The 18,362-nt window shown below is 47.2% G+C and overlaps 1 protein-coding gene across 3 annotated transcripts in view; it reads right to left on the bottom strand.

Moving 5' to 3' along the window:
- The window catches only part of ptk2ba (protein tyrosine kinase 2 beta, a), a 505,509-nt gene that overhangs the window by 4,075 nt on the left and 483,072 nt on the right, over positions 1-18,362 (bottom strand). For all 3 annotated transcript variants that reach the window (XM_072515254.1, XM_072515246.1, XM_072515261.1), the window contains 3 exons: positions 9,155-9,179; positions 7,513-7,559; positions 6,168-6,311 (listed from right to left, as the gene is read on the bottom strand). In XM_072515254.1, coding sequence (XP_072371355.1) covers positions 6,168-6,311; positions 7,513-7,559; positions 9,155-9,179 — 216 coding nt within the window. The remainder of the gene's footprint in view (positions 1-6,167; positions 6,312-7,512; positions 7,560-9,154; positions 9,180-18,362) is intronic.

Raw genomic sequence — 18,362 nt, 5'->3', positions numbered from 1 at the left:
TCTTCAGTGTTAACAATAGGCAGAAATACAGTATCAATTGTTGTTTTCTCCTGACGAGGAACTGGTTTAGCACAGGGCTAAATAGCTGGCTTTGAAAGCAGACCAAGGCAGGCCAGCAGCACGGTTCAATTCCGGTACCTGCCTCACCGAACAGGCGCCGGAATGTGGCGACTAGGGGCTTTTCACAGTAACTTCATTGAAGCCTACTTGTGACAATAAGTGATTTTAATTTCATTTCATTGCTGTCCTTACAAAGTGTCCTAATGAGTGCAAGCTAAAAAAAACTTTGACAGGTCTCTTCCTTTCAGTGAGGTTCAAGAAAGTTAGTCGCACAGGATTAGCAAATCCATGTAAACTTCCTTTAATTATCCCGCATTTGTCCATTTGACCATTGATTATTGTTTCCAGACATTTCCCCTCCGTTGAAGTTAAACTGAGCGGCCTGCAGCTGCTGGATTGGTCTTTACCCCCCTTTTTGAACAAGGCACCGTCCAAGCCTGAGGAATATTGGACGATCACCTCTGACACTTTGGGCTGGTTTGTTTCCGCTTTGTAAGTCAGCAGAGATTGCCAGCGTGATTTACCACTTAATGTTTTGTTCAGTAAAACCCCCAAACCCTCGCGGAGCTGACACCCAGCACAGGGTCAATCGTCTATTTGAGCCACTCGCCGAGTCTGCAGCCAGGTGGATAAAAAGTGGTTTTGCCTGAAGGAGACTGTGGAGTTTATGAAGCCCTGAGCAAGTTAGAGAGCTATATGGGAAAGGTGGGTAGAGAGGAATACGGGCAATTGGGACTAGTTTAGGCGGCATGCACAAGAGGGTCATTTGAAGAGATTACTGACTCTCCTGGGATCTGGGAAGAGGCACGCACTGGATTAAACCCCCTGCTGGAGAGATAAGGGAACAAGGCTTTCGATAATGTTACCAGTGTGACAGCAACTCGTATTGATTTAACACCCAGAATGTTGTCAAATCTCCCTTCAAGCATCTCACAGGAGTATGCTGTCAAATAGAATGAAAGGAAAAAATGTGTTTCAATTAAATGACATTTTTAATATCTAGCCAGAAAAACACAACCCAATGAAGCCAGACTTCACACACGTTAAAAGTTAATTTCTGGTGCCTGGAATGATTATACACCATGCACAAATTGCCCAGAGTGAATCATTATTTGAATTATCTTCACGATTGGGATGCTGCCTCACTGTCCGAGCAGCTTTTATTGCCCATCCTGAGTTTCCCTGTTGCAGTCTGATACAGCCGCTAACGAATGTTAGCCGAGACCACATTGCTGTGGAACGAGAGTCACACGTGAGCCAGCCTTGGGTTTGCAGCAGTGTAACCTCACCCCCCCCCCCCGAGCAATGCCCCTACCTAAGCTCCGCTGGGCGGCCTGCCCGTCAGCTGCATGCTGCGGGAGAGCAGTTGTGATTCCCGCTGGACTACCCGGGTGGGGGTAGATCAGGCGCAGAGGCTGGGGAATCATATTCAAATTTATTATGACGCTGTTCCCGAAGCTGAACGTGGAGATTCCCGTCACTGACGGGGTGGCGAGGGCAATCACAGCATCACACCGTGAAGACCAGGCCCTTCGGCCCATCGAGTCTGCAACGAAACATGAAAAACATCTGCAGCACGGTAGCACAGTGGTTAGCACAGTTGCTTCACAGCACCAGGGTCCCAGGTTCGATTCCCGGCTTGGGTCACTGTCTGTGCGGAGTCTGCACGTCCTCCCCGTGACTGCGTGGGTTTCCTCCGGATGCCCCGGTTTCCTCCCACAAGTCCCGAAAGACGGGCTGTTAGTGAATTGAACATTCTGAATTCACCCTCAGTGTGCCCGAACAGGCGTCGGAGTGTGGCGACTAGGGAATTTCCACAGTAACCTCATTGCAGTGTTAATGTAAGCCTACTTGTGACAATAATAAAAATCATTGACTGCCGAACTAATCCCATTGACCAGCTCTTGGCCACAGTCTCGAATGTTAAGACGGCCAAGTACCCATCCAGGTACTTTTTAAAGGATGTGAGGCAACCCGCCTCTCCCACCCTCCCAGGCCGTGCGTTCCAGACCCTCACCACCCTCCCAGGCAGTGCGTTCCAGACCCTCACCACCCTCCCAAGCAGTGCGTTCCAGACCCTCACCACCCTCCCAGGCAGCGCGTTCCAGACCCTCACAACCCTCCCAGGCAGCGGGTTCCAGACCCTCACAACCCTCCCAGGCAGCGCGTTCCATACCCTCACCACCCTCCCAGGCCGTGCGTTCCAGACCCTCACAACCCTCCCAGGCCGTGCGTTCCAGACCCTCACAACCCTCCCAGGCAGCGGGTTCCAGACCCTCACCACCCTCCCAGGCAGCGCGTTCCAGACCCTCACCACCCTCCCAGGCAGCGCGTTCCAGACCCTCACCACCCTCCCAGGCAGCGCGTTCCAGACCCTCACCACCCTCCCAGGCAGTGCGTTCCAGACCCTCACCACCCTCCCAGGCAGCGCGTTCCAGACCCTCACCACCCTCCCAGGCAGTGCGTTCCAGACCCTCACCACCCTCCCAGACAGTGTGTTCCAGACCCTCACCCCCCTCCCAGGCCGTGCGTTCCAGACCCTCACCACCCTCCCAGGCAGCACGTTCCAGACCCTCACCCCCCTCCCAGACAGTGTGTTCCAGACCCTCACCACCCTCCCAGGCAGTGCATTCCAGACACTCACCACCCTCCCAGGCCGTGCGTTCCAGACCCTCACCACCCTCCCAGGCAGTGCGTTCCAGACCCTCCCCACCCTCCCAGGCAGCGCGTTCCAGACCCTCACCACCCTCCCAGGCAGCGCGTTCCAGACCCTCACCACCCTCCCAGGCAGCGCGTTCCAGATCCTCACCACCCTCCCAGGCAGTGCGTTCCAGACCCTCCCCACCCTCCCAGGCAGCGCGTTCCAGACCCTCACCACCCTCCCAGGCAGTGCGTTCCAGACCCTCCGCACCCTCCCAGGCAGCGCGTTCCAGATCCTCACCACCCTCCCAGGCAGCGCGTCCCAGACCCTCACCACCCTCCCAGGCAGCGCGTTCCAGATCCTCACCACCCTCCCAGGCAGTGCGTTCCAGACCCTCCCCACCCTCCCAGGCAGCGCGTTCCAGATCCTCACCACCCTCCCAGGCAGCGCGTTCCAGACCCTCACCCCCCTCCCAGACAGTGTGTTCCAGACCCTCACCACTCTCCCAGGCAGCGCGTTCCAGACCCTCACAACCCTCCCAGGCAGCGCGTTCCAGACCCTCACCCCCCTCCCAGACAGTGTGTTCCAGACCCTCACCCCCCTCCCACGCAGCGCGTTCCAGACCCTCACCACCCTCCCAGGCAGCGCGTCCCAGACCCTCACCACCCTCCCAGGCAGCGCGTTCCAGATCCTCACCACCCTCCCAGGCAGTGCGTTCCAGACCCTCCCCACCCTCCCAGGCAGCGCGTTCCAGATCCTCACCACCCTCCCAGGCAGCGCGTTCCAGACCCTCACCCCCCTCCCAGACAGTGTGTTCCAGACCCTCACCACTCTCCCAGGCAGCGCGTTCCAGATCCTCACCACCCTCCCAGGCAGCGCGTTCCAGACCCTCACCCCCCTCCCAGACAGTGTGTTCCAGACCCTCACCACTCTCCCAGGCAGCGCGTTCCAGACCCTCACCCCCCTCCCAGACAGTGCGTTCCAGACCCTCACCACCCTCCCAGGCAGTGCGTTCCAGACCATCACCACCCTCCCAGGCAGCGCGTTCCAGACCCTCACCACCCTCTCAGGCAGCGCGTTCCAGACCCTCACCACCCTCCCAGGCAGCGCATTCCAGACCCTCACCACCCCCCCAGGCAGCGCGTTCCAGACCCTCACCACCCTCCCAGGCAGCGCGTTCCAGACCATCACCACCCTCCCAGGCAGCGCGTTCCAGACCCTCACCCCCCTCCCAGACAGTGCGTTCCAGACCCTCACCACCCTCCCAGGCAGTGCGTTCCAGACCATCACCACCCTCCCAGGCAGCGCGTTCCAGACCCTCACCACCCTCTCAGGCAGCGCGTTGCAGACCCTCACCACCCTCCCAGGCAGCGCATCCCAGACCCTCACCACCCTCCCAGGCAGTGCGTTCCAGACCCTCACCACCCTCTGGGGGAAAAGGATTTCCCTCAAATCCCCGTAAACCTCCCGCCCCTCACCTTGTGTCCCCCGCGTAACTGACCCTTCAACGAAGAGGAACAGCTGCTCCCTGTCCACCCTGTCCATGCCCCTCGGAATCTTGTCCACCTCGATCGGGTCGCCCCCTCAGTCTTCTCTGCTCCAGAGAAACCAACCCCAGCAAGTATTCCCGCCGATTTGAAACACGGTTTGGGCCTGCCATGAGGTGTCCTGCTCCAATACCAAACCCACACATGAAGAAGGGGGGCGGAAAATCCCGGCCCATAAACCTGAAGAAGCAAATTATTGAAGCAGATTCCTGTGTCCTGAGCCAAAATCCAACCAGCCAATCAGCTCCAGGCTTCTCATTCAGTGATGGTTGAATAAGGCTCAGTTGGTCAGTGTCTTGTCTCTGAGCTCCATGGTTGTAGTTACAAAGCTCTCTTTAGGGTTTGGAGAGAAAATCCAGAGCATGACATTAGTGGTGCACTGTGGAAGGGCCGTGTTTCAGAGGAGATGTGAAACCTGAACTGCTCCCTCAGTCGGGTATATTAGATCCATGCTCTACTTCAAAATGAAGCACGGGAGTACCCTGGCCAATAATTATCCCTCAACAATATCACATTATGTTATTTGTGGCAGTCAGTGTGCTTCAATCTATTGTGATTTATGTTAGGAATTGTAGAAAAACCGTCATGAATGTGCCGAACAACAGCAGTAACCAAATTTAACAAAACATAACAGGATGGCCAACAACAGGTAGAAATCTGCCTAGAGACAACAGAAGCCAGCATTCAAAAGGCCACATGACGTGCGTCATTCCCAACAATGAGATCAGAAGGCAGATTAGACAAGACTCAGGGGCGGGATCCCGGGGCTAAGTGTTGATGCCGTCGTAACCGGCGGAGCATTTTATGACGGCGTCATCTGGCCCCTAGGATCAGCGACCGTGCCCCGCACAGGGGGCCAGCACGGCACTGGAGCACCTCACGCAGCTCCAGCTGCCGATACAGGCACCAGCACAGTCTGCACAAGTTCGCGCATGCGCGCCATTGCGAGCGCGAGCTCGCACATGGGTTGCCTTCTCCGTGCCGGCCCCGACGCAACATGGCGGAGCCCTACAGAGGTCCGGCGCGGAGGAACATCCCCCCCCCCCCCCCCCCGCCCCCGGGATAAGCCCGTCGGCCGATCGATAGGCCCCAATCGTGGGCCAGGCCACCGTGGAGGCCCCACCCGGAGTCGGATCCCTCCTCCCCTACGCCAGGACGGCACCCGCAGCATCAACGCCGAGGTCCCGCTGGGTAGGACCACACGCGAATGGCGCCGGCGGACCCGGCCGAACTCGGCGGCCACTCGGCCCATCGAGAGTGGAGAATCGTCGGGGGGGGGGGGGGGGGCTGCATCCAGCGGCCCCCGACCGGCGTTCTGCGACGGCGCCATTGCCGCTGATTCTCCGGTTGCCGTATTATAGATACATTTTGGAATAAGGGGTATGTTCCACATAAACTGTGTGTGTGTTTGGTAACTCATATACCTTAACCGTCGTAGGGTAGTCCTCTTTGTGAGCATTTGTCTTTTCTTTAAGGTGAGGGGCAGGAGGTTTTTCACCCAGAAGGGGGTGGGAGTCTGGAACTCGCTGCCTGAAAGGCTGGTGGAGGCAGAGACCCTCGGAAGATTTCAGAAGTATTTAGGCACTTGCGATCCCAGGGCAGACACGGCGCTGGGAAATGGGGTTCGAATAGTTTAGGTGGTTGTTTTTCACCGGGGCAGACATCATAGGCTGAAGGGCCTTTTCTGTGCTGTATGAATCTTTGACTGTTCCTCCCTCGTTGGCATTGCTTTTCTCACATGATACCAAATTGAAAATGGACACCACTAAGGACCCGTTTTTAACGTTACCTTTCTGGGTTTTGGGATACCCCCTGCATTTAACAGTGGCGGAGTTCTGAACAATTCTTTGAGACATGCTGAGGTTGTGACAGATACCGAGCAGATAAAGCCTTTCCTTTCCCAGCTTGAATCAGCTCACCTTCACCAGGTTGATGTATTCTTCACACGGAATTTGGTAGACTTGGTTCTTCAGGTTCAGCACAGCTTTAACCATTTCCATTACCAGGGGGTACACCTGGTCATCACTACGATCGAGGTTCGCTGTGGGAGCTGCTTGTATCGGCTGAACATAGAGAAACAGGGACAGAAGTTCACACGGAAATGTTTAATTTCCAATTAATAAACTGTAACGTGGGCACTGGTGGTGCGTTTAGATGTCTGGAAGAACATTCATTACATCAGGATGTGAGGATGAGGTAAATTCCATTGCCCGGATGTGTGAGTGAGAGACCATGGAACCTCCAGTGGCCAACACTGGACTGGATGTTACCCAACACATGCCAGCCACAGAGCTCAGCTGATTGGTCTAGTCAGGCATTCGGGACAGGGTGCTCCGCATTGCCGTCGGTGTCAGTGTGTGATGTGAGGCAAGTTGTATTTAACACTTTAATTTTTTGTGGGACCCGAGCATTATTGACAAGGCCAGGATTTGTAGCCCATTGTCCTCGAGGGGGGCATTGAGGAGTCAACCACATTGCTGTGGGTCTGGAGTCACATGTAGGCCAGACCAGGTAAGGGCGGCAGATTTCCTTCCCTGAAGGACATTAGTGAAGCAGACGGGTTTTTATGGCCATCACCATGACTACTGAAACTAGCTTTCAATTGAACTGAATTCAGATTCAACCAGTTGCCATATCACTAGAGCTGAACTTGCATCAGACTGGGAACTGTTTTCAAGGTTGGTGCCTCCCCACGGGCGGGCAGATGCGAATCATTTCACAGGACGAGTGGGCTAACGGGAAAGGGGACTGTGAAGTTTGAACAGCAGCTCTGAGAATCCACGCAATCTTCCCCCAGGTTTTAAATTTGCTCGGAGCTGGCAAGAACTTTGCCAGTTAGAAATGCCTATTACAGGGCGGCATGTGGTGCAGTGGTTAGCACTGGGACTGCGGCGCTGAGGACCCGGGTTCGAAACCCGGCCCTGGGTCTCTGGCCATGTGGAGTTTGCACATTCTCCCCGTGTCCGCGTGGGTTTCACTCCCACAACCCAAAGATGTGCAGGGTAGGTGGATTGGCCTCACTAAATTGCCCCTTAATTGGAAACAAATAATAATTGGGGACTCTAAATTTATATTTTAAAAAAAGAAATGCCGATTACAACCCCTGTAAACGGAACTGTGTGGCTTTCCCCTGATGTGAGAGTCCAGCACAATACACAGGATGTTAACCGCTGCTGTCAGCTATCAAATCACTTCCACAACGTCAGGTACAGCATGGCATTCCCAGATCCCAGGAACTCAGAGGAACTCAATCCAAGAACTCACCGGTAGGTTCTTCCTCGGAGGTTTCTCCGGTGGCGCTGTGAACTCAGCTCCAAATAAGAGGAAAAGAAAACTGTGATTAGTAAAAAAAAACACCAACAAGAATAAGCTTTACGGAAGGGCCTTGAAATTGGAAAATATGCGACAGTCTTCCACGCCTGAACATTGCGGCTTGCATCAGCAGCCATCACTGCTCCAAAACTGTGTCAGTGCAACACAACACATTGCAACTGCTTCCCGGACTGAGGGAGAGAATGTCCAGTGTGCTGACAGCTCATTAACTAATCTCACTCACACTCTGCCAACCTGACCCTGGGATATCATCCAATCATGTGAAAACCCAATTCAAACAGTGAAGCAATATAAAACCGATATTCATTGCAAACACACTCTGTGTTGTAAGATCCCACATTTAACTGCCCACAGGTTTGTTGCCGTAATGCACGATAGAACAGAATAAAGTTCAATTCATTGATCACAGAATCATAGAATTGACAGTGCAGAAGGAGGCCATTCGGCCCATCGAGTCTGCACCGACCATTGGAAAGAGCACCCTGCCTAAGCCCACACCTCCGCCCTATCCCCACACCTCCACCCTATCCCCACACCTCCACCCTATCCCCACACCTCCACCCTATCCTCGTAAACCCACCTAACAGTTTTTGGTCACTCAGGGCAATTTATCGTGGCCAATCCTCCTAACCTGCACATGTTTGGACAGTGGGAGGAAACCGGAGCACCCGGAGGAAACCCACGCACACGCGGGGCGAAAGTGCAGACTGCGCACAGAAGTCGGGAATTGAACCAGGGTCCCTGGTGATGTGAAGCAACAGTGTTCGCCACTGTGTTACCGTGTAGCCAGCAGGAGAGTTGTGGGAGTGCTTCACTTAGCGTCACAATACAGCTGCAGTGAAAACAGACAGATTTACTTCTCAGTTTTCCTCCAAACTCCTCAGATGCTGAAGTAGTCCGTGCCCTCGTCCAGCGTGACGGGGGCTGGTTTAGCTCAATGGGCTGGACAGCTGGTTGGTGATGCAGGGCGAGGCCAGCAGCCCGGGTTCAATTCCCCGTACCGGCTGAGGTTATTCGGGAAGGCCCGCCTCCTGCCCCTCGCCTGAGGTGTGGTGACCCTCGGGTTAAATCACCACCAGTCAGCTCCCCCCGCAAAGGGGAAAGCAGCCTGTGGTCACCTGGCCTGTGGCCCCCGAACTTTACTTACAACAAGAGCTGGGCTGAGATTTCCCAGCCCCTCCCCTCCACACCGGCCGGTTTTCCGTGGGATAGAAATGACTTGCCGTAAGCCGGGTGGGATCTTCCAGTCCTGTCGAAGTCTGCGGAATTTTGTATGGACCCACGTTCTCCCGTTGAACCCCCATGACCCCCGTCCTGTCGCTGGAGAGCCCGAGGTGAGGGTCGACTCCTTTGGGATTAAAAGACTCCGCTGCTGGGAATGAGTGGAAATCCCACCACCTGGGCGCATTCCGGCTCGGGATGATAATTCACAAGAAACATTCATGCCACACAAACGCCAAGCAATGATCATGTCCAATTAGAAAGTATCGCCCCTGGGTATTCAGTAACATCACCAGCGCCGAATCCCCCACCGCCAACATTAACTATCTGTATTTAGGAAGCTGGTACTTACTGTAGGAAGTCTCTTCGTCACTATCCTGTAAAGAAAAAGAAAGAAAGTCAGGAACAAGTCGACTTGCTCCATATCATTGCTTCCTGCCTGCAGTTAAACTAATGAAACACCTTCCTCAGGGTTGTCTGTTTTAGCTCATTCAAGTGAATCGTCAACCCCGGCACGGAGTCACCTGGATAACGTGTCCCTCAGACACACTCTGCTGACCAAGAAATAAACCATCTGAACAGGCGGCAAACTAACTGCAGTTCAACCAGCACGGCAGATGTCCCATCGAGTCTCCGGGACCACAAACATATTCCCGATGAGGAAACTATTAAATACTGACTGGTCAGTGCTATTCACAGTGAGGAAACAATTAAATACTGACTGGTCAGTGCTACTCTCAGTGAGGAAACTATTAAATACTGACTGGTCAGTGCTATTCACAGTGAGGAAACTATTAAATACTGACTGGTCAGTGCTATTCACAGCCCAGAAACTATTAAATACTGACTGGTCAGTGCTATTCACAGTGAGGAAACTATTAAATACTGACTGGTCAGTGCTACTCTCAGTGAGGAAACTATTAAATACTGACTGGTCAGTGCTATTCACAGTGAGGAAACTATTAAATACTGACTGGTCAGTGCTATTCACAGTGAGGAAACTATTAAATACTGACTGGTCAGTGCTATTCACAGTGAGGAAACTATTAAATACTGACTGGTCAGTGCTATTCACAGTGAGGAAACTATTAAATACTGACTGGTCAGTGCTATTCACAGTGAGGAAACTATTAAATACTGACTGGTCAGTGCTATTCACAGTGAGGAAACTATTAAATACTGACTGGTCAGTGCTATTCACAGCCCAGAAACTATTAAATACTGACTGGTCAGTGCTATTCACAGTGAGGAAACTATTAAATACTGACTGGTCAGTGCTATTCACAGCCCAGAAACTATTAAATACTGACTGGTCAGTGCTATTCACAGTGAGGAAACTATTAAATACTGACTGGTCAGTGCTACTCACAGTGAGGAAACTATTAAATACTGACTGGTCAGTGCTATTCACAGCCCAGAAACTATTAAATACTGACTGGTCAGTGCTATTCACAGCCCAGAAACTATTAAATACTGACTGGTCAGTGCTATTCACAGTGAGGAAACTATTAAATACTGACTGGTCAGTGCTATTCACAGTGAGGAAACTATTAAATACTGACTGGTCAGTGCTATTCACAGCCCGGAAACTATTAAATACTGACTGGTCAGTGCTATTCACAGCCCAGAAACTATTAAATACTGACTGGTCAGTGCTATTCACAGTGAGGAAACTATTAAATACTGACTGGTCAGTGCTATTCACAGTGAGGAAACTATTAAATACTGACTGGTCAGTGCTATTCACAGCCCAGAAACTATTAAATACTGACTGGTCAGTGCTATTCACAGTGAGGAAACTATTAAATACTGACTGGTCAGTGCTATTCACAGCCCAGAAACTATTAAATACTGACTGGTCAGTGCTATTCACAGTGAGGAAACTATTAAATACTGACTGGTCAGTGCTATTCACAGTGAGGAAACTATTAAATACTGACTGGTCAGTGCTATTCACAGTGAGGAAACTATTAAATACTGACTGGTCAGTGCTATTCACAGTGAGGAAACTATTAAATGCTGACTGGTCAGTGCTATTCACAGTGAGGAAACTATTAAATACTGACTGGTCAGTGCTATTCACAGCCCAGAAACTATTAAATACTGACTGGTCAGTGCTATTCACAGTGAGGAAACTATTAAATACTGACTGGTCAGTGCTATTCACAGCCCAGAAACTATTAAATACTGACTGGTCAGTGCTATTCACAGCCCAGAAACTATTAAATACTGACTGGTCAGTGCTATTCACAGTGAGGAAACTATTAAATACTGACTGGTCAGTGCTATTCACAGCCCAGAAACTATTAAATACTGACTGGTCAGTGCTATTCACAGTGAGGAAACTATTAAATACTGACTGGTCAGTGCTATTCACAGCCCAGAAACTATTAAATACTGACTGGTTAGTGCTATTCACAGTGAGGAAACTATTAAATACTGACTGGTCAGTGCTATTCACAGTGAGGAAACTATTAAATACTGACTGGTCAGTGCCATTCACAGCCCAGAAACTATTAAATACTGACTGGTCAGTGCTATTCACAGCCCAGAAACTATTAAATACTGACTGGTCAGTGCTATTCACAGTGAGGAAACTATTAAATACTGACTGGTCAGTGCTATTCACAGTGAGGAATCTATTAAATGCTGACTGGTCAGTGCTATTCACAGTGAGGAAACTATTAAATACTGACTGGTCAGTGCTATTCACAGCCCGGAAACTATTAAATACTGACTGGTCAGTGCTATTCACAGCCCAGAAACTATTAAATACTGACTGGTCAGTGCTATTCACAGTGAGGAAACTATTAAATACTGACTGGTCAGTGCTATTCACAGTGAGGAAACTATTAAATACTGACTGGTCAGTGCTATTCACAGTGAGGAAACTATTAAATACTGACTGGTCAGTGCTATTCACAGCCCAGAAACTATTAAATACTGACTGGTCAGTGCTATTCACAGTGAGGAAACTATTAAATACTGACTGGTCAGTGCTATTCACAGTGAGGAAACTATTAAATACTGACTGGTCAGTGCTATTCACAGTGAGGAAACTGTTAAATACTGACTGGTCAGTGCTATTCACAGTGAGGACACTATTAAATACTGACTGGTCAGTGCTATTCACAGCCCAGAAACTATTAAATACTGACTGGTCAGTGCTATTCACAGTGAGGAAACTATTAAATACTGACTGGTCAGTGCTATTCACAGTGAGGAAACTATTAAATACTGACTGGTCAGTGCTATTCACAGTGAGGAAACTATTAAATACTGACTGGTCAGTGCTATTCACAGTGAGGAAACTATTAAATACAGACTGGTCAGTGCTATTCACAGTGAGGAAACTATTAAATACTGACTGCTCAGTGCTAGTCACAGTGAGGAAACTATTAAATACTGACTGGTCAGTGCTATTCACAGTGAGGAAACTATTAAATACTGACTGGTCAGTGCTATTCACAGTGAGGAAACTATTAAATACTGACTGGTCAGTGCTATTCACAGTGAGGAAACTATTAAATACTGACTGGTCAGTGCTATTCACAGCCCAGAAACTATTAAATACTGACTGGTCAGTGCTATTCACAGTGAGGAAACTGTTAAATACTGACTGCTCTGTGCTATTCACAGCCCAGAAACTATGAAATACTGACTGGTCAGTGCTATTAACAGCCCAGAAACTATTAAATACTGACTGGTCAGTGCTATTCACAGCCCAGAAACTATTAAATACTGACTGGTCAGTGCTATTCACAGCCCAGAAACTATTAAATACTGACTGGTCAGTGCTATTCACAGCCCAGAAACTATTAAATACTGACTGGTCAGTGCTATTCACAGTGAGGAAACTATTAAATACTGACTGGTCAGTGCTATTCACAGTGAGGAAACTATTAAATGCTGACTGGTCAGTGCTATTCACAGTGAGGAAACTATTAAATACTGACTGGTCAGTGCTATTCACAACCCAGAAACTATTAAATACTGACTGGTCAGTGCTATTCACAGTGAGGAAACTATTAAATACTGACTGGTCAGTGCTATTCACAGTGAGGAAACTATTAAATACTGACTGGTCAGTGCTATTAACAGCCCAGAAACTATTAAATACTGACTGGTCAGTGCTATTCACAGCCCAGAAACTATTAAATACTGACTGGTCAGTGCTATTCACAGCCCAGAAACTATTAAATACTGACTGGTCAGTGCTATTCACAGTGAGGAAACTATTAAATACTGACTGGTCAGTGCTATTCACAGCCCAGAAACTATTAAATACTGACTGGACAGTGCTACTCTCAGTGAGGAAACTATTAAATACTGACTGGTCAGTGCTATTCACAGCCCAGAAACTATTAAATACTGACTGGTCAGTGCTACTCTCAGTGAGGAAACTATTAAATACTGACTGGTCAGTGCTATTCACAGCCCAGAAACTATTAAATACTGAATGGTCAGTGCTATTCACAGCCCAGAAACTATTAAATACTGACTGGTCAGTGCTATTCACAGTGAGGAAACTATTAAATACTGACTGGTCAGTGCTATTCACAGCGAGGAAACTATTAAATACCGACTGGTCGGTGCTATTCACAGCTTAGAAACTATTAAATACTGACTGGTCAGTGCTATTCACAGTGAGGAAACTATTAAATGCTGACTGGTAAGTGCTATTCACAGCCCAGAAACTATTAAATACTGACTGGTCAGTGCTATTCACAGTGAGGAAACTATTAAATACTGACTGGTCAGTGCTATTCACAGTGAGGAAACTATTAAATACTGACTGGTCAGTGCTATTCACAGTGAGGAAACTATTAAATACTGACTGGTCAGTGCTATTCACAGCCCAGAAACTATTAAATACTGACTGGTCAGTGCTATTCACAGCCCAGAAACTATTAAATACTGACTGGTCAGTGCTATTCACCGTGAGGAACTATTAAATACTGACTGGTCAGTGCTATTCACAGTGAGGAAACTATTAAATACTGACTGGTCAGTGCTATTCACAGCCCAGAAACTATTAAATACTGACTGGTCAGTGCTATTCACAGTGAGGAAACTATTAAATACTGACTGGTCAGTGCTATTCACAGTGAGGAAACTATTAAATACTGACTGGTCAGTGCTATTCACAGTCCAGAAACTATTAAATACTGACTGGTCAGTGCTATTCACCGTGAGGAACTATTAAATACTGACTGGTCAGTGCTATTCACAGCCCAGAAACTATTAAATACTGACTGGTCAGTGCTATTCACAGTGAGGAAACTATTAAATACTGACTGGTCAGTGCTATTCACAGTGAGGAAACTATTAAATACTGACTGGTCAGTGCTATTAACAGCCCAGAAACTATTAAATACTGACTGGTCAGTGCTATTCACAGTGAGGAAACTATTAAATACTGACTGGTCAGTGCTATTCACAGTGAGGAAACTATTAAATACTGACTGGTCAGTGCTATTCACCGTGAGGAACTATTAAATACTGACTGGTCAGTGCTATTCACAGTGAGGAAACACTTAAATACTGACTGGTCAGTGCTATTCACCGTGAGGAAACTATTAAATACTGACTGGTCAGTGCTATTCACAGCCCGGAAACTATTAAATACTGACTGGTCAGTGCTATTCACAGTGAGGAAACTATTAACTACAGACTGGTCAGTGCTATTCACAGTGAGGAAACTATTAAATTCTGACTGGTCAGTGCTATTCACAGTGAGGAAACTATTAAATACTGACTGGTCAGTGCTATTCACAGCCCAGAAACTATTAAATACTGACTGGTCAATGCTATTCACAGTGAGGAAACTATTAAATACTGACTGGTCAGTGCTATTCACAGTGAGGAAACTATTAAATACAGACTGGTCAGTGCTATTCACAGCCCGGAAACTATTAAATACTGACTGGTCAGTGCTATTCACAGTGAGGAAACTATTAAATACTGACTGGTCAGTGCTATTCACAGTGAGGAAACTATTAAATACTGACTGGTCAGTGCTACTCACAGTGAGGAAACTATTAAATACTGACTGGTCAGTGCTACTCACAGTGAGGAAACTATTAAATACAGACTGGTCAGTGCTATTCACAGTGAGGAAACTATTAAATACTGACTGGTCAGTGCTATTCACAGTGAGGAAACTATTAAATACTGACTGGTCAGTGCTATTCACAGTGAGGAAACTATTAAATACTGACTGGTCAGTGCTATTCACAGTGAGGAAACTATTAAATACTGACTGGTCAGTGCTATTCACAGCCCAGAAACTATTAAATACTGACTGGTCGGTGCTATTCACAGTGAGGAAACTATTAAATACTGACTGGTCAGTGCTATTCACAGTGAGGAAACTATTAAATACTGACTGGTCAGTGCTATTCACAGCCCAGAAACTATTAAATACTGACTGGTCAGTGCTATTCACAGTGAGGAAACTATTAAATACTGACTGGTCAGTGCTATTCACAGCCCAGAAACTATTAAATACTGACTGGTCAGTGCTATTCACAGTGAGGAAACTATTAAATACTGACTGGTCAGTGCTATTCACAGTGAGGAAACTATTAAATACTGACTGGTCAGTGCTATTCACAGCCCAGAAACTATTAAATACTGACTGGTCAGTGCTATTCACAGTGAGGAAACTATTAAATACTGACTGGTCAGTGCTATTCACAGTGAGGAAACTATTAAATACTGACTGGTCAGTGCTATTCACCGTGAGGAACTATTAAATACTGACTGGTCAGTGCTATTCACAGTGAGGAAACTATTAAATACTGACTGGTCAGTGCTATTCACAGTGAGGAAACTATTAAATACTGACTGGTCAGTGCTATTCACAGCCCAGAAACTATTACATACTGACTGGTCAGTGCTATTCACAGTGAGGAAACTATTAAATACTGACTGGTCAGTGCTATTCACAGCCCAGAAACTATTAAATACTGACTGGTCAGTGCTATTCACAGTGAGGAACTATTAAATACTGACTGGTCAGTGCTATTCACAGTGAGGAAACTATTAAATACTGACTGGTCAGTGCTATTCACAGCCCAGAAACTATTAAATACTGACTGGTCAGTGCTATTCACAGTGAGGAAACTATTAAATACTGACTGGTCAGTGCTATTCACAGTGAGGAAACTATTAAATACTGACTGGTCAGTGCTATTAACAGCCCAGAAACTATTAAATACTGACTGGTCAGTGCTATTCACAGCCCAGAAACTATTAAATACTGACTGTTCAGTGCTATTCACAGTGAGGAAACTATTAAATACTGACTGGTCAGTGCTATTAACAGCCCAGAAACTATTAAATACTGACTGGTCAGTGCTATTCACAGCCCAGAAACTATTAAATACTGACTGGTCAGTGCTATTCACAGTGAGGAAACTATTAAATACTGACTGGTCAGTGCTATTCACAGTGAGGAAACTATTAAATACTGACTGGTCAGTGCTACTCACAGTGAGGAAACTATTAAATACTGACTGGTCAGTGCTACTCACAGTGAGGAAACTATTAAATACAGACTGGTCAGTGCTATTCACAGTGAGGAAACTATTAAATACTGACTGGTCAGTGCTATTCACAGTGAGGAAACTATTAAATACTGACTGGTCAGTGCTATTCACAGTGAGGAAACTATTAAATACTGACTGGTCAGTGCTATTCACAGTGAGGAAACTATTAAATACTGACTGGTCAGTGCTATTCACAGCCCAGAAACTATTAAATACTGACTGGTCGGTGCTATTCACAGTGAGGAAACTATTAAATACTGACTGGTCAGTGCTATTCACAGTGAGGAAACTATTAAATACTGACTGGTCAGTGCTATTCACAGCCCAGAAACTATTAAATACTGACTGGTCAGTGCTATTCACAGTGAGGAAACTATTAAATACTGACTGGTCAGTGCTATTCACAGCCCAGAAACTATTAAATACTGACTGGTCAGTGCTATTCACAGTGAGGAAACTATTAAATACTGACTGGTCAGTGCTATTCACAGCCCAGAAACTATTAAATACTGACTGGTCAATGCTATTCACAGTGAGGAAACTATTAAATACTGACTGGTCAGTGCTATTCACAGTGAGGAAACTATTAAATACAGACTGGTCAGTGCTATTCACAGCCCGGAAACTATTAAATACTGACTGGTCAGTGCTATTCACAGTGAGGAAACTATTAAATACTGACTGGTCAGTGCTATTCACAGTGAGGAAACTATTAAATACTGACTGGTCAGTGCTACTCACAGTGAGGAAACTATTAAATACTGACTGGTCAGTGCTACTCACAGTGAGGAAACTATTAAATACAGACTGGTCAGTGCTATTCACAGTGAGGAAACTATTAAATACTGACTGGTCAGTGCTATTCACAGTGAGGAAACTATTAAATACTGACTGGTCAGTGCTATTCACAGTGAGGAAACTATTAAATACTGACTGGTCAGTGCTATTCACAGTGAGGAAACTATTAAATACTGACTGGTCAGTGCTATTCACAGCCCAGAAACTATTAAATACTGACTGGTCGGTGCTCTTCACAGTGAGGAAACTATTAAATACTGACTGGTCAGTGCTATTCACAGTGAGGAAACTATTAAATACTGACTGGTCAGTGCTATTCACAGCCCAGAAACTATTAAATACTGACTGGTCAGTGCTATTCACAGTGAGGAAACTATTAAATACTGACTGGTCAGTGCTATTCACAGCCCAGAAACTATTAAATACTGACTGGTCAGTGCTATTCACAGTGAGGAAACTATTAAATACTGACTGGTCAGTGCTATTCACAGTGAGGAAACTATTAAATACTGACTGGTCAGTGCTATTCACAGCCCAGAAACTATTAAATACTGACTGGTCAGTGCTATTCACAGTGAGGAAACTATTAAATACTGACTGGTCAGTGCTATTCACAGTGAGGAAACTATTAAATACTGACTGGTCAGTGCTATTCACCGTGAGGAACTATTAAATACTGACTGGTCAGTGCTATTCACAGTGAGGAAACTATTAAATACTGACTGGTCAGTGCTATTCACAGTGAGGAAACTATTAAATACTGACTGGTCAGTGCTATTCACAGCCCAGAAACTATTACATACTGACTGGTCAGTGCTATTCACAGTGAGGAAACTATTAAATACTGACTGGTCAGTGCTATTCACAGCCCAGAAACTATTAAATACTGACTGGTCAGTGCTATTCACAGTGAGGAACTATTAAATACTGACTGGTCAGTGCTATTCACAGTGAGGAAACTATTAAATACTGACTGGTCAGTGCTATTCACAGCCCAGAAACTATTAAATACTGACTGGTCAGTGCTATTCACAGTGAGGAAACTATTAAATGCTGACTGGTCAGTGCTATTCACAGTGAGGAAACTATTAAATACTGACTGGTCAGTGCTATTAACAGCCCAGAAACTATTAAATACTGACTGGTCAGTGCTATTCACAGCCCAGAAACTATTAAATACTGACTGGTCAGTGCTATTCACAGTGAGGA

The sequence above is a fragment of the Scyliorhinus torazame genome, chromosome 1 (assembly GCF_047496885.1).
Source record: "Scyliorhinus torazame isolate Kashiwa2021f chromosome 1, sScyTor2.1, whole genome shotgun sequence".
NCBI lineage: Eukaryota > Metazoa > Chordata > Chondrichthyes > Carcharhiniformes > Scyliorhinidae > Scyliorhinus > Scyliorhinus torazame.
Note: the sequence above shows the minus strand (reverse complement) of the source record. Positions and strands in the feature narration are given on the sequence as shown.